Source organism: Rhinatrema bivittatum, chromosome 18 (genome assembly GCF_901001135.1).
Source record: "Rhinatrema bivittatum chromosome 18, aRhiBiv1.1, whole genome shotgun sequence".
NCBI classification, from domain to species: domain Eukaryota; kingdom Metazoa; phylum Chordata; class Amphibia; order Gymnophiona; family Rhinatrematidae; genus Rhinatrema; species Rhinatrema bivittatum.
Genome location: NC_042632.1, coordinates 26,140,568 through 26,156,250, shown reverse-complemented (window position 1 = coordinate 26,156,250; position 15,683 = coordinate 26,140,568). Strand labels below are relative to the sequence as shown.

At 39.0% G+C, this 15,683-nt stretch overlaps 1 protein-coding gene across 1 annotated transcript in view; it reads left to right on the top strand.

The window, feature by feature from the left end:
* GABRA1 (gamma-aminobutyric acid type A receptor alpha1 subunit) overlaps nt 1–15,683 on the top strand; it is a 175,630-nt gene that overhangs the window by 55,353 nt on the left and 104,594 nt on the right. Inside the window, exon 5 of the mRNA XM_029584084.1 lies at nt 15,033–15,115. Coding sequence (XP_029439944.1) covers nt 15,033–15,115 — 83 coding nt within the window. The remainder of the gene's footprint in view (nt 1–15,032; nt 15,116–15,683) is intronic.

Genomic DNA, 15,683 nt, shown 5'->3' with positions numbered 1-15,683 from the left:
TAGATGAAATTCGCTATCTAATATAGCTCCCAAGCTCCTAACGTCATACTTGATGTTTAAAGCTGGCGGCATGGAATTGATTTCTAATTCAATTTTCTCTGTAACCTTATTGCAGATATATAAAATTTCTGTTTTGGCATTATTGAGAGAGAGAGACATCTGAGTAAGAAGTTGATTAATGGAATTGTAATAAATGTCCCATAATTTCAAAGTAGTCCTAAGTGAATCTTTAATTGGAAGAATTATCTGGACATCATCAGCAAAAATATAGTAAACCAGTCCTAAACCTGCTAAAAATCTACATAGCGGTGCCATGTATATATTGAACAACGTGGGAGAAAGAGATGACCCCTGCGGCACTCCTGTAGTCAATGTCATCACTTTAGATTCTACTGTATTTATTTTAACTTTAAATGATCTCTCTGTTAAATAAGATGTAAACCAATCAAGAGTAGTATCTCTGAGACCAATTTCTTTAAGTCTACAAATCATGGACTCATGATTTATAGTGTCGAAAGCCGCGGATATATCCAATAGAATTAGAAGATACGAATTTCCATGATCTAACCCTCTCAGGATAGTATCAGAGAGAGAAGTAAGAAGGGTCTCTGTACTATGTGACTTTCGAAATCCAAATTGGGATGGAAAAAGCAATTGATGATTCTCTATGTATTCCACCAGTTGTTTATTCACAACTTTTTCTAAAAGCTTGGCCAGAAAGGGTATAGTCGAGATGGGACGATAATTAGCTAGGTTTTCTGGGTCAAGGTTTGGTTTCTTGATTAAAGGTTTGACCACAGAACATTTGAGAGAATCAGGAAAACATCCTTCTTCTAGAGAGGTGTTTATAATATCTGCCAATGGCCGAGCTATAACGTCAGGTACTGATTGTAAAGTTTTGATAGTTAAAAAGTCTTGGGGGTGAGTTGCTGGGTTCATGCCCTTAAGCAAATTAACTATTTCAATAGAAGATACTAGTTCAAAATTAGACCAACTATTAGATGGATTCAATGGGAGAGAGATAACCTGTTTGCTTTTTATAGATACTTTGTCTAAAATAAGTGAAATTTTTTCAGTGAAATAGTTAGCAAGTTTATTCGTTTTTTCTTGCAAGTCTTCTAATGATGCTGAAATACTTATTGGTTTAATGAGATTAGAAACATAAGAAAATAGTACTTTTGGATTAAATTGAAATTTATGGATTTTCTCAGCGTAAAAATCACGTTTTGCTGTATCTATAGCAGCTCTATATTTTTGTAGCAATTCTCTATATTTGGTCCTGATATCTGGACAACGTGATTTTCGCCACGATCTTTCTGAACGACGTAATGCTTGCTTTAGGGTTTTCAGTTGATTTGTGAACCAGGGTGCTGCATGTGTATCATGGGAACTGATCTGTTTTTTAATCAAAGGGCATAGTTCATTTGCTATTTCCGCCGTTATGGTTTCCCAGGAATTTACTGCTGTAGTAGAAGAAGACAAATCTAGTTTAGTCAAAGCTTCAGGTAGAACATTAGTAAGCTCATCTATTGTACAAGACTTCCTGAACTCTACATACGAAGTATTGGGTGTGTTCTTTAACATAGGTGACTTAATCGAAAAAGAAGTAGTCACCAAATAATGATCAGACCATGGTACTGGTTGGCAATTTATACGAGATTTTACACTAACAGACTCATAGATAGAATTACTGGATCAGATGAGGAACTGTGAGCACCCTAGGAATCCTTGGATGTTCCCCTGAAATGGATGAAGGAAAGTAATCTTGCAAACTTTAGAGGAGCCCAAATGGAAGTTGATTCCCTTGCCCAAAAGCATGTACAAGCAATAGATGATAAGCCAGTCCTGGATTTTAAGATTCACACCTGACTCCTCCTTTCTTTATGATAAGAAATGTCCTAGTATATTGGGTAAATAAGGGGAATTTAGAAGTTGAAGTCTATGAGTAACTCCTGGCGCCCCAGCCCTACTACTAACAAGTTTATACTGACATGTTCAGAAATATTGTAAATCCTGCCCTATCTGTCAGCTAACCAAACTCACCATGATTCACGCACCTTCCTTAATGTTGATGCCTATCATTGAGACCCTCTTTGAGAAAGTCACCATGGACCTGGTAGGGCCCTTGGTAAGGTTCACCAGTGGAAACAAAATACATATTAGCCATAGCCAACCTCAACTGAAACTCCCATTACCCTGAAGTTATTCCCCTGCGAAATCTGAAATTTTCAACAGTAGCAATTGCTTTGATAAATGACTTCTCATGAATCAGGTTGCCCAAGGATGTATTGACTAATAGAGGACCCCATTTGTGTCTTGAATAGAGCAAGTCTACACCTTGCTGCGATGAAAACTTCCCATACCTTGGTATATCACTCACAAATAGATGGGCTTGTTGAATGTTTCAACACTTCCCTCATACAGATGTTGAGGAAGATTTTTGCTGAAGATTGTAAAGATTGGGATGCTTTGTTTTTTACCTACACTTACTATCCAAGACATTCTACAAAGCTCAACCAGCTTCATAACTGTTTGAACTAGTATACCAGAGAGATCCTAGATGGAACCCAGAAAACCAGGGAAGAGAAACCAAGGACTATAACCTGGTTGATTATGTAATCCAGATGTAAGTGAGGCTAAAGAAGACTGAAGAAGCAGCATATATGTCTGAAGAAGGCTCAAGTTACCCTACCTTGCTTATAACTGAGTCTTTAAGCCAGGAGACCAAATCCTAGTACTGTTGCCATCATCAGAAAGCAAGTTGCTATCCAGCTGGCAAGGTTCTTATGAGGTCATAGAGAAAGCATGCCCAGTGGACTTCAGGATGGACTAGACAGACAGAAGAAGTTCCTTTAGGAGTAGGTGAACCCATCCAGTGGCCTCATCCAAGGGGAGGACTTCAGCCTAGAAATTATGACAGCCCCAAGACAATTGCAAGTCATTTTAGGGATCAACATTCAGCATCACAGAAGATGGTGGTAAACCAAAATAAATGTCTTCTTCAGTACTCCTGGCTGAACTCATTTAGCATGCTATGATATTATTGCACTTTCAGGAGTGGTGAATAGATTGTGACCTTACTGGATCCCAGAAGCTAGATTTGAGCTGTAGAGGTTGAAATGAAGGAGATGTTCCTGTCACGGAGTGTGAGTCCTTTGCCTGTGGCATGATGGGTGCAGTCCAGCAAGCAAAACAGCTAGGTCCATGCCAACAGCAGGTAGAAATGCCTGCTGAAATAACTTTTTCTGTGTGTGCCATTGGTACTCATCCTGAACTTTGGAGGATGTGGGCTACAAATATGTATAAATAAATAATGACTGAGTCTCGAACTCATTTTATGCTAGGAAAGGCCCCAGAGAAGGTTAGTTGGTCCACGGAAATGGACATTCTTTCCATTGGTTGAAGAACACTTTATTTTCAGAATTAGCCTTATTGATTCCTAACTTCAATAGATTGTTCATTGTAGAGATGCCTCGGAAGTTGGTTTGGGAGCAGTCATGGCCCAAGTAAAAGAAGGTCCTCCTGTAATGTATCACAAACAGATTGTAATACATTACAGGAGGACCTTGCAAGACTGGAAGATTGGGCATCTAAATGGCAGATGAAATTTAATGTGGACAAGTGCAAGGTGTTGCATATAGATAAAAACTAATCCTTGCAGTAGTTACACGATGTTAGGGTCCATATTAGGAGCTACCAACCAGGAAAACGTTCTAGGCATCATAATGGGTAATACTTTAAAATCGTTGGCTCAGTGTGCTGCAGCAGTCAAAAAAGCAAACAGAATGTTAGGAATTATTAGGAAGGGAATGGTTAATAAAATGGAAAATGTCATAATGCCTCTATATCACTCCATGGTGAGACTGCACCTTGAATTCTGTGTACAATTCTGGTCGCCCCATCTCAAAAAAGATATAGTTACGATGGAGAAGGTACAGAGAAGGGCAACCAAAATGATAAAGGAGATGGAACAGATCCCCTATGAGGAATGGCTGAAGAGGTTAGGGCTGTTCACCTTGGAGAAGAGACGGCTGAGGGGGGATATGATAGAGGTCTTTAAGATCATGAGAGGTCTTTAAGATCATGAGAGGTCTTGAACGAGTAGATGTGAATCGGTTATTTACACTTTCGAATAATAGAAGGACTAGGGGGAATTCCATGAAGTTTACAAGTAGCACATTTAAGACTAATCGGAGAAAATTATTTTTCACTCAACGCACAATAAAGCTCTAGAATTTGTTTCCAGAGGATGTGGTTAGTGCAGTTAGTGTAGCTGGATTCAAAAAAGGTTTGGATAAGTTCTTGGAGGAGAAGTCCATTAACGGCTATTAATCAAGTTTACTTAGGGAATAGCCACTGCTATTAATTGCAACAGTAGCATGGAATAGACCTAGTGTTTGGGTAATTGCTAGGTTCTTGTGGCCTGGTTTGGCCTCTGTTGGAAACAGGATGCTGGGCTTGATGGACCCTTGATCTGACCCAGCATGGCAATTTCTTATGTTCTTATGCTAGGTTGCATGGCAGGTTGTGGTGTCAGCGGCTTCCAGGCCGCTGGATATTGGCTGGGAGGCGGCCTCCAGGCCTCGTGGGAGTTTGGCGGTGGCGGCGCAGCCACCGCAGGAAAAAGGATAATGTCTGCAGCCTCCAGGCCGCATGGAAGCACGTCAGCACAGCCCGCCATGCAGGATGGTGATGTCAGCAGCCTCCGGGCCATATAGAAGCATGGCGGCCCAGCCCGCCATGCAGGAGGAAAACATGGGAGGCCCCCTGGCTGCAAAGGCAGGTCACGGCAGCTCCAACTGTTGCAGAAGACAGGTGGCGTCCTTCGGGCCACGAGAGATGGTGGCGGGATGGCCTGGGAAACTGGCGGCGGAGGTAAGAGGCTGCTCGCGGCTAGGCCCGCGAGCAGCATCACAACAATTTGTGCATATCCTTGTGTATGTTATGACTGTGACTTTTAGTGCAAGCCGGCATATACATATAAATATGCGCCTGCACAGCTGTTTAAAAGTTACCATCCCACACTCTGACTCACTAAGGCTTTTCTCTCATTCTGTTGCTGTGGGAAAATACCTTGATTAATCAGGCCCTTAGTTATCCAGATAAGTTTATCCACCTAACTTTAGGGCAATCCTGTGGTCCAACAAGAGTTAGCCAGATAAGTTTTCTGGCTAACTCTGAATATCGGAGTTAGCCAGATAACATATCCAGCTAACTGAACTCCATATGATATGGAAGTCATACAGTATACCAACCACTACTAAAGAGGGCCTTAGTGAGATAAGCTGTTTACCTTTTCACCAGTGACTCCATTCAATATAAAAAGAAACATTTTATGCAGGTGGCAAAGGATATTTTTTCTTTCTTCCCTTTTTCTTACTCTCCAAAAACCCCCTCTAATATTCTTATAGACTACTCACCCCAGAAAATGTTGACCTTGTGTACCTTGGTGGAATATGAGGAGTGCTGATGGAGCAAATAGGGGGATGTAGAAATTTCAGTTGCTGCAGTGATATCTTGTGATATACCATGGCATGTTATGAAGTAACATCATCAAGGAGCATGGTCACCTGGGCTCCTAAAATTTGGCATCTGGTGCATGACGTTCTGAAAAGTATAAAATAAAAAATAAACAAAATAAAATAGAGAAAACAAAAACAAAAGAATCTAAAAAAGCAAAACAAAATAACAGGTAAAATAGTAACAACAAAAAGAACCGAAAAAAGTAAGGAAAGAGTTGTCCCTGGCTTCTAAAAATGTTTAACTGGCATTTAAATCTTCTAAACATATTTTCAATTTTGCTATCATCATACATTGTAATATGCCATAATACTTAAATACAGTCTTGAATTGATTTAGCAGTAACTTGATTGGTGATGGCAGTGGGTAGGTTTTTGCACACCTAGTTTTTTTCATTTTGGATCATTTTAATTCATTTGGAGGAAGGGGGGCTCTGGGTTTATTCATTATGTTGGTTTTTTTTTCATTTTAGTTCATTTCATTTTTCTTTTAATTGTAAAATGAAAATAGTACTCAAATTATTATTCTGCATTCTATTTCCATTTCGCATACACAGTTTGCAAATTGTGTGCATAAAATGGAAAACAAAACTAAACTAAATTTGGTCTGCACTTTTTAAAAATTTTGTTTTGAAAAATTAACAAAATGAAACAACCCATTTCGTTGTATTTTTCATGTGATTTTAAAACAAATGCACAACTCTAATGGCAGGTGGGAGCTAAGCATTTTCTGACCACTTATGAGTCTTTACTTCCTTAACACTGTATTAAAATCCTGCTGGAGCGTGTGGGGGTGGGGGGAGAGAAGCCTCTCGTAATTATGATTAATACGTTGTTTTTTTCCTATTCTCTTTCTACTCATTTCTGGGTGTTGAGTGTGATTAATAAGTTAGCAAAGGAAAATGTCTTTAGAGTAATATCTATAATTTCTAAATTAATGATGCATTTCTTATCTTATTCTAATGGTAGCAAAAGCAATAAATAACTTTGTAATGGTCAGTGATCAGTGAAATATAACTAAAATTAAATAAATAACCATAGACTGCAGTGTGGTATCTTACACTAGTTTGATCATTTAATTTTCTTGTTTCTAAAACATATGGTATGCCACATGCCAGAACTTCCCAGTCACCCATGCAGCATTATCTAGAAAATACAAATTTGGTGTTCACATTTTGGCCAGATGACCATAAAAAAATCACATTTAAAGAGATGGGTTTACAGTTTAATAGATTCAGTTTATATAGGAGCTCCTATTCAGGTTTCTTTTTTTATGCTGAAAGGGTACTTTTTCAAAATAGGTTCTCCTTTCTGTAGAATTAATTTTTGTAAACAATCCAAAAAACAACAAGTGTCCTGGTACTAAATTTTAAATAGCACCTAATACGCCAAACTACTTGTGTATGACCCTCTATTCACGGGCAGACATTATCAGTACTGCTCGTTTCGCATAGGGAAACGAGCAGTACTGATAATGTCTGCCCGTGAATAGAGGGTCATACACAAGTAGTTTGGCGTATTAGGTGCTATTTAAAATTTAGTACCAGGACACTTGTTGTTTTTTGGATTGTTTACATTGGTGTGTACTGGAATACACCGTTGGTGTGTGTGGGTTTTTTTGGTGTGATTGATATCGAATTAATTTTTGTATCATTTGCAATATATTTGGCTTGAAAATGATCTGGTATCCAGAGTATCCGTGAAATGTACTGTGCAGAGTAAAACATTTGATGTGGATCTGACTGCAATGTTTAAAATCAGACAACCAGACGGGTGGGACAGGCAAAACTGGGCCCCCTCCCTCACCGCCAGAAGAAAAGAGAGGGTCAAGGCACAATCACAAAACATAGGGAATATCAGATTGTTGGTTACCAAAGAGAAATGGGGGAAGGTCCGCTGCTGGGGAGAGTTTTTGAGGTTAAAGGATTGGGGGGGTAGAAGTTGGTGAGGAAGGAGCGCAGTTACAGACCAAGGTGAAAGTGATAAAAAGATAGAGAAAAGAAAGGTCTTTGTCGAGGGGAAAAATGAGAAGAAAGTTTTCTTTTAGGTCCTTAGGGGTAAGATATTGGAGCTAGAGAACATGATAAATAAGGTAGATAAGGTCAAGGGTAGAGAGATTCATCATGGAGCTAAGGGAGCTGAAAAACACAAGGACCCCTTAAATGAGGTGGCAGCACCAGTGGTGTCTGAAGAGAGAGTCATGAAGGGCACCAGGTTGATAGGGGCAAGCAGTATTGTTTGTAAGAGGTTGTAGCATGAAGTCACAATGGTGCAGGGCCAGGGTCAGGTGGTATGCTTGCAATTGGCTCTCTGGTCTCCACTGCAGGAGTGGCAGCAGCGTGATATGTGGTGAGTGATAATGGGGCAAGGTCAGGCTGATTGACCGTACAAGCAGTTGTAGGTCACATGATAATGACGTAGGCTTGTGTGGGTTAACACAAGCTGATGGAGCAGATTGGATGTGACAGTGCCTTGGGTGGAAACACAGGTGCACAGCAGGGGCAGGGCAACACTCCATGGGAAAAGTGACATGCGAGTGCACCAAGGTGCCAAGCAAATGGCTGGAGTATGAACAATGTAGATCCTCCTTGGAGCACGTGGTGGAGGGCAGTTAAGGAGTTCATGGTGTGAGTCAATGGAGAGCAGATCGCAGAAGGAGTGCAGCAGGAAATCACTTAGCATCTGAGGGATCATTTAGACCTGCTGCATTAGAACAGCAAAAGAGCCATGCTGGGTCAGACCAGTGGTCCATCAAACCCAGAATCCCATCTATGCCAGTGGCTAATCTATTACATGCAAAAAAGTGCCTGAGCTAAATTTACAAAATAACAAAGAAGTTTTATTATACAATATAATCTCCAATGTTTAAATATGTCTAGTGTGTACACAAACAAACATACATTTAAAATTCTCATATTTCCAACCACAGGTCACAGTTTCACCAGGTCACAGGCAGGCTTCTTCAGGGGACACGTACAGATGAATAAAGTTAAAAATAACAAATATGCACACAACATAAGGGTTTAATACAGCCTATATAGATGACTGATATGGGATCACTTGACAGCTGGTTCCTCAATAGGCTTACAGATTATCATACAAATTGAATATTTGAGAAGAACAACTCCTTGAGATAGCTTTCGTTTCTGGACTGTGGGCTCGGTGCCATCTTTTGGTCGTGGTTGCTTGATTCCATTTGCTGTCCTCGGCATAGCTCTCATGACTTTCAATGTGTTCATGGTGAGATACTTGGTGTAGTCTCTGTGTTTTTTAAAATGATATCCTTATTTTAATATTTACCAATATTCTGATATGAAACCTAACTCAAGGAGTTGTTCTTCTCAAATGAAATTTAATGTGGATAAGTGCAAGGTGATGCATATAGGGAAAAATAACCCATGCTATAATTACACAATGTTGGGTTCCATATTAGGTGCTACAACCCAAGAAAGAGATCTAGGTGTCATAGTGGATAACACATTGAAATCGTCGGTACAGTGTGCTGCGGCAGTCAAAAAAGCAAACAGAATGTTGGGAATTATTAGAAAGGGAATGGTGAATAAAAGGGAAAATGTCATAATGCCTCTGTTTCGCTCCATGGTGAGACCACACCTTGAATACTGTGTACAATTCTGGTCACCACATCTCAAAAAAGATATAATTGCGATGGAGAAGGTACAGAGAAGGGCTACCAAAATGATAAGGGGAATGGAACAACTCCCCTATGAGGAAAGACTAAAGAGGTTAGGACTTTTCAGCTTGGAGAAGAGACGACTGAGGGGGGATATGATAGAAGTGTTTAAAATCATGAGAGGTCTAGAACGGGTAGATGTGAATCGGTTATTTACTGTTTCGGATAGTAGAAAGACTAGGGGGCACTCCATGAAATTAGCATGGGCACATTTAAAACTAATCGGAGAAAGTTCTTTTTTACTCAACGCACAATTAAACTCTGGAATTTGTTGTCGGAGGATGTGGTTAGTGCAGTTAGTATAGCTGTGTTTAAAAAAGGATTGGATAAGTTCTTGGAGGAGAAGTCCATTACCTGCTATTAAGTTCACTTAGAGAATAGCCACTGCCATTAGCAATGGTTACATGGAATAGACTTAGTTTTTGGGTACTTGCCAGGTTCTTATGGCCTGGATTGGCCACTGTTGGAAACAGGATGCTGGGCTTGATGGACCCTTGATCTGACCCAGTATGGCATTTTCTTATGTTCTTATGTTCTTATTCAATTTGTGTGATAATCTTTAAGTCAATTGAGGAACCAGCTATCAAGTGAACATCATATCAGTCATCTATATAGGCTGTATTAGCCCTTATATTGTTTGCACATTTGTTTGGCTCAGGCACTTTTTTGTATGTAATAGATTAGCCACTGTCATAGATGAGATTCTGGATTCGTAATTTCTTTTTCCGTATGATTTATAAATATATTAAAAATCACCGGTCAAGTACAGATCCCATAAACACTATACTTTTCTCCATTGAGAAAAGTGACCATTTAGTCTGACTCTCTACTTCCTATCTTTTATCCAGTTTGCAATCCACAAGGACATTGCCTCCTATCCCACAATTTTTTTATTTTCTCAGGAGTCTCTCATGAGACTCTCATGAGTCAAATGCCTTCAGAAAATCCAAATACAGTACATCCACTGCCTCACATTATCCACATGTTTATTAATCTCTTAAAAATATATAGTAGATTGGTGAGGCAATATTTTGTAAATCCATGCTGGTTATGTTCTATTAAACTATGTCTTTCTATATGTTCTGTGATGTTGTTTTTAGAATGGTTTACATGATGTATCCTGAAAGTCAGACTCATCAATATATAGTTTCCCATATCACCCCGAATCCCTTTTAAAGATCAGGGGTTACACTGACCATCCTCCAGTCTTCAAGCAGAATAGATGAATCTGATAGGTTACAAATTGCCATTAACTTTGAAGTGTATACCATCTGGTCCAGGTGATTAGCTATTATATATTTTGTCAATCTGCCTATTATACTTTCCAGCTACACAGTGATTTTTATCAGTTCTTCTGAATCATTGCCATTGAAAATAATTTTCAGCACAGGTATTTTCCCCAACATCCTCTTCAGTAAACACCAAATCAAAGAATTTATTTAGTCTTCCTATGATGGCCTTATTTTCCGTAAGTACCCCCTCACAGGCTTCTTGCTTTGGATATATTTTTTTAAAATTTCTATAATGAGTTTGTGTCTCTATGGCCAGCTTCTTTACAAATTCTTTTAGCCTGCTTTATCAACATTTTACATCTAACTTGCAAATGCTATTTTTCTCAGATGAATCTTTTTTCCAATTTTTGAAAAAAGTTCTCTTAGTTAAAATTACCTCTGTTACCTCACCTTTTAACTATGCTGGCAGTTGTTTGGCCTTCCTTCCACATTTCTTAATATGTGGAATACATCTGGACTGGGCTTCTAAGCTGATATTTTTAAACAATGACCATGCCTAATATAAATTCTTAACCTTTGTAGCTGTACCTTTCAGTTTGTTTGTTTTTTTTAACTATTTTCTTCATTTTATCAAAGTCTTCCTTTTGAAAGTTTAATGCTAAAGTTGAAGATTTTCTTAATGTCCTCCCAGTCATTAAGTCAAATTTGATCGCATTGTAGTCGCTGTTGCCAAGCGGCCCCACCATCTTTACTTTTGGCACCAAATCCTGCATTCCATTAAAAAAATAGGTCTAACATGGCTCCTCCTCTCGGTTCCCAGACCATATGCTCCATGTAATGGTCATTTATTTTATTGAAAAACTTTACCTCCTTCGCATGTGCTGATATTACATTTCCACAGTCAATATTGGGGTAATTGAAATCTTATATTATCACTGTGCGGCCAAATATATTAGTTTCCCTATCTCTGTTAGCATTTCATCAATCATTTGTTCATTTTGGCCAGATAAACAGTCGTATGCCTCCATCTTCCTATATTCTTCCTGAACACACATGGAATTTCCACCCATAAGGATTCTACTGTGCATTTAGTGTCTTGCAGGATCTTTATCTAGTTGGACTATGCCATCCCTTACATAAAGTTCCACCCCCCCCACCAGGTTGATCTCTTCTATCATTGTGAGATAATTTTTACTGTGGAATAGCAGTGTTCCACTGGTTATCCAGATCTCTGAGATGCTAATTTTATCTACCTCTTCATTCAGTGCTATGCATTCTATCTCATCTTGCTTTTATACTTCTGATACTCGCATACAGGCATTTAAAAGTATGATTTTTTTGTTGGTATTAACAATCTGCTTCTCAATTGACAGGGGTGCTTTGGAATCTTTTAACAGGTGGTTCTTATAAGCATGTGGGTTATTATTGCTTTTATTAGAGCTCTCTATTGGGATGCCCTCTCTCCTCTATCAGTTTAGTATCCTTTGAAGATTCCTCCCTCCGAACCATGCACTGCTGAGTGACTGACTGTTTTCACCCATGTTCTAGTTTAAAACTGTTTTATCTCCTTTTTCAAGGTTAATGCCAGCAGCTTGGCTCCACCCTGGTTAAGGTGGAGGCCATGCCTTCGGAATGCACCACCTCTTCCCCCAAATGTTGCCCAGTTGAAGAAGGAAAGATCAAGAAAGCAGTAGTAGGCAGGGTCCATCATTTGTTTCAGTTGAGTGAATGTGGCTAAAAAGTGATGAATGGATGGGCCAGATAAGATATTGGGGGGTAAATAAAGACTGAAGACAAGAAATATCAATCAAATAATTTAAAAATTTGAAGGGAATTTTGGGACAAGTGTGTTTATCTATAGTAACACTACTTAAGGTATTTTTTGCTTTTTTTTTTTTTTTAAGAGACATTCAGATTTGTTTCCTGAAACCAAAAATTTAACTAGAGTATTGGGTTAATGAAGGATGAGATAATAGTGGGATGAAACATGTTAAATGCTAGGGATGTAAACAATCTCAAACTGAAGCACACATTATCAAATCATTTAGCACTCTGATACTACTCTCCTTTTTGATTGGGGTTTATTGGTTATTGAGTTTGGAACATTTTAAAGAACACTTTTTATCCACCCAGGGGCAGATTTTAAAAGGGTTACGCGCACTGAGCCTATTTTGCATAGGCCCCGTGACACACACAAAGCCCCAGGACACGCATATATCCCGGGACTTTGTGAAAGGGGCGGGGCAGGGACAGAGGCAGGCGTAATTTACAAAATAAAGGTGGGAGGGATTTATGTAGGGCTGGTGGGCAGGTTAGATAGGGGAAGTGAGGGGAAGTGAGGGGAAGGTGGGGGGGCGGAGGGAACGGGGAAAGCCATCGGGGTTCCCCTAGGGCTCGGCACACACAAGGTGCACAAGTGTGCACCCCCTTGCGCACACTGACTCTGGATTTTATAACATGCGCGCGCATGTTATAAAATAAGGCGTACATTTGTGCGTGCCGGGTAGCACGCACAAATGTAGGCCCCGCGTGCAGATTTTAAAATTTGCCCCCTAAGGTTTTGTGATTGTGATTATTGAAAGGTGTTTACTCTCTTGGTTTATTAAATGTCAGGGATGGTCATTCTTTTGAAATAAATAAGTAAAATGCCAAAAAAAAAAAATAGACCATTTCCATTTCATTTGTGCCTCCCCCCACCCCTGAAATGAATTGAGAGTGCCCATGAATATAAACAAAAACGTTTGCTTTATTCATTTGTTTCCCTTTTAAATCTATGGCCCATAAAAAGATGCTGCAGTAAGACTGGGGGTTTTCACTTGAAGGAAATTATAACAACTCGGCAATGCCTGTCAGCTAGTAGTCTGAACAGAGCCGAGGTGGAAGAGTAAGGCAAGTAAGCAGTACCAATCAAAGGAAAGCATTCTTTTTGACAATTAGCTTGTAGCTGGCACCTTGATCAAGTGACACTGATATCCTCCAACTGAAAAAACTGAGCATGTGCAGACAACTCCATTTTCACGCTTTGTTTTCACAGGGAAAGATTGTCGTTTTATAAGATCTGTTAGAGTGAAAGAAAAGATCCTTGAAAAGAGAGAGAGAGAGAGAATAATTTTGGCATTGGCAAAGGGCTCTTTGCTATCCTCACTGCTATTTATTTAATTTAAATTCTGCCTTTCAGCCACTTCAAAGCAGATTACATTCAGGCACTGCCTCTGCAGATCTCTATTAAATATTTGGCTGAGAGTTTCCAAGGCAACTCAGATAGAAAGGTTGAATGACACCTTCGCATCAGTCAGGAAAGGTAAAATGTGCCCACTAGAGTTGATGCTATTAGGCTCAAGTATTTAGGATGTTAGTTTATTCATGACAACATACTATCACTATTAAGATTTCAATTTTGAAAGGTATTATTGCACAGAATTATTATGCTATATTTATGAATTTTTAATTTTACTGTTCACTTTATCAGTATGTTTGCATGTATGTTTTACTCTTTCATATTTTATTCCTTTTTTTGTGTATGACCTGCTGTAAATCACCTAGCATGGTTTACAGGTTTTTCCCTTCCAATGCTTAAAATGGATTGGAAGGGATTTGGCATACATTCAATCAACAATAAGTCAGGTTCTGAATTGCTCAATTGGGTTTGAAGAATAATGGAATTGAGAATATTGACCAGTGAGAGGTGGGAATAAGAAAAAGCCAAAAATGGATTACTTAATTACTTAAGCAATACCACAATTTTTCAATTTCGGGTAGGACCCAAAAACCACATCCAGTTCAGTTAGACACATTGTTCAGACCCACTCTTGTTTTTTGGGTAAATAAATGTATATAAGAAAGTTGTACAGGGTTCAGTGGTGGTGGGGAGTTGGGGGTGAGGTGTTATGGGGTTATAATGTTGGATGATACTGTAAATCTGTAGCATTCTGAATGGGTAAAAGAAGAAGACAATGCTTTGCAGTTTATAACAAAGTTTAATAAGATATTAAATTACAAAAAAAAAAAATAGAAATATTATTTAAATGCAATGTTCGACTGTATTAAATAGGAGAATTAAAAACATCTGGAGAGCATCCTAGAGACCGGGTATCAGTGCATAGTGTTAATTATGGCTCAGCTATCTGGGGGCCGCAGCTCAATGGGTTTGGGAAGGAATGTCTGAGGTGGTTCTCCAGGGCAGGAACATGGCTGAGGGCGTTCCTCCATATTTTGGCCTTTTGCAGGTGGTCAGCTGAAGTTGGCCAAGAGTTGGCGGCCTGTAAAGTGGGTTGATATGTAAGTTGGTAATGACATGGAGATGTGGGGGACGCATTATGGATGACAGTCTCTTGTTTTTCCACTGAAATGGGGAGTCTTGAAAGCACAGCATCTATTTCTCTTTCCACCCATTTTCTTTCTGACTTTCTTTACTGTTTTGGCTATTTTAATTCACCATCTAAGGAAACAGAGCAATTATTGCATCCGATATTTTGTATATAATTCTAGAAAAGGAGCTACTATAACATATTTAATTCCACTTAATCTTAAACAGATTTCTTGTCAAATAACCACTTTTCTTAAAGCTGTAATAGATATATTGTATTGCAGATTGACGGTGCGAGCCGAATGTCCCATGCATTTAGAAGATTTTCCCATGGATGCTCATGCCTGCCCCTTAAAATTTGGAAGCTGTAAGTTAAGAGCGTTTCTTCTTTTGTTCCAACATGAATGGATACAAATTCATAGAGGATTTTATGTTTGCTCTTTAAATTTATTCATGCTGGGTCAGCCTGATGGGGTAGAACAGGTAAATAAAGGACAGTTATTTACACTTTAAAAAAAATACTAAAACAGGGGAACGCTCTGTGAAACTAACAAACAGCAGATTTAAAACAAATCATAGAAAGTACTTTTTCACTCAGGGCAAGTCAAACTTTGAAATCTGTTGCAAGGAGATATGGTGAAGGGGACGAGGCTAAGAGGTTTGGACATATTCCTGGAGGAAAAGTCCATAACACATTATTTGCCAGAAAGACTAAGAAAAACTATTGCTATACCTGGGAGTGATTAACAGGAAATAGATCTACTTTATGGGATCTGCAAGTGTTTGTGACTAGGGATGTGCTGGGAAAACAAATTTGTTTTTTAATTTCAATATTGGGGTGTTTTTTTTCCATGAAATAACATAAAAAAAAATCCAAAAACAACTTAAAAAAAACAAAACACATGCCTCCTGAGGCCTCTCGTCCCTACCACTCA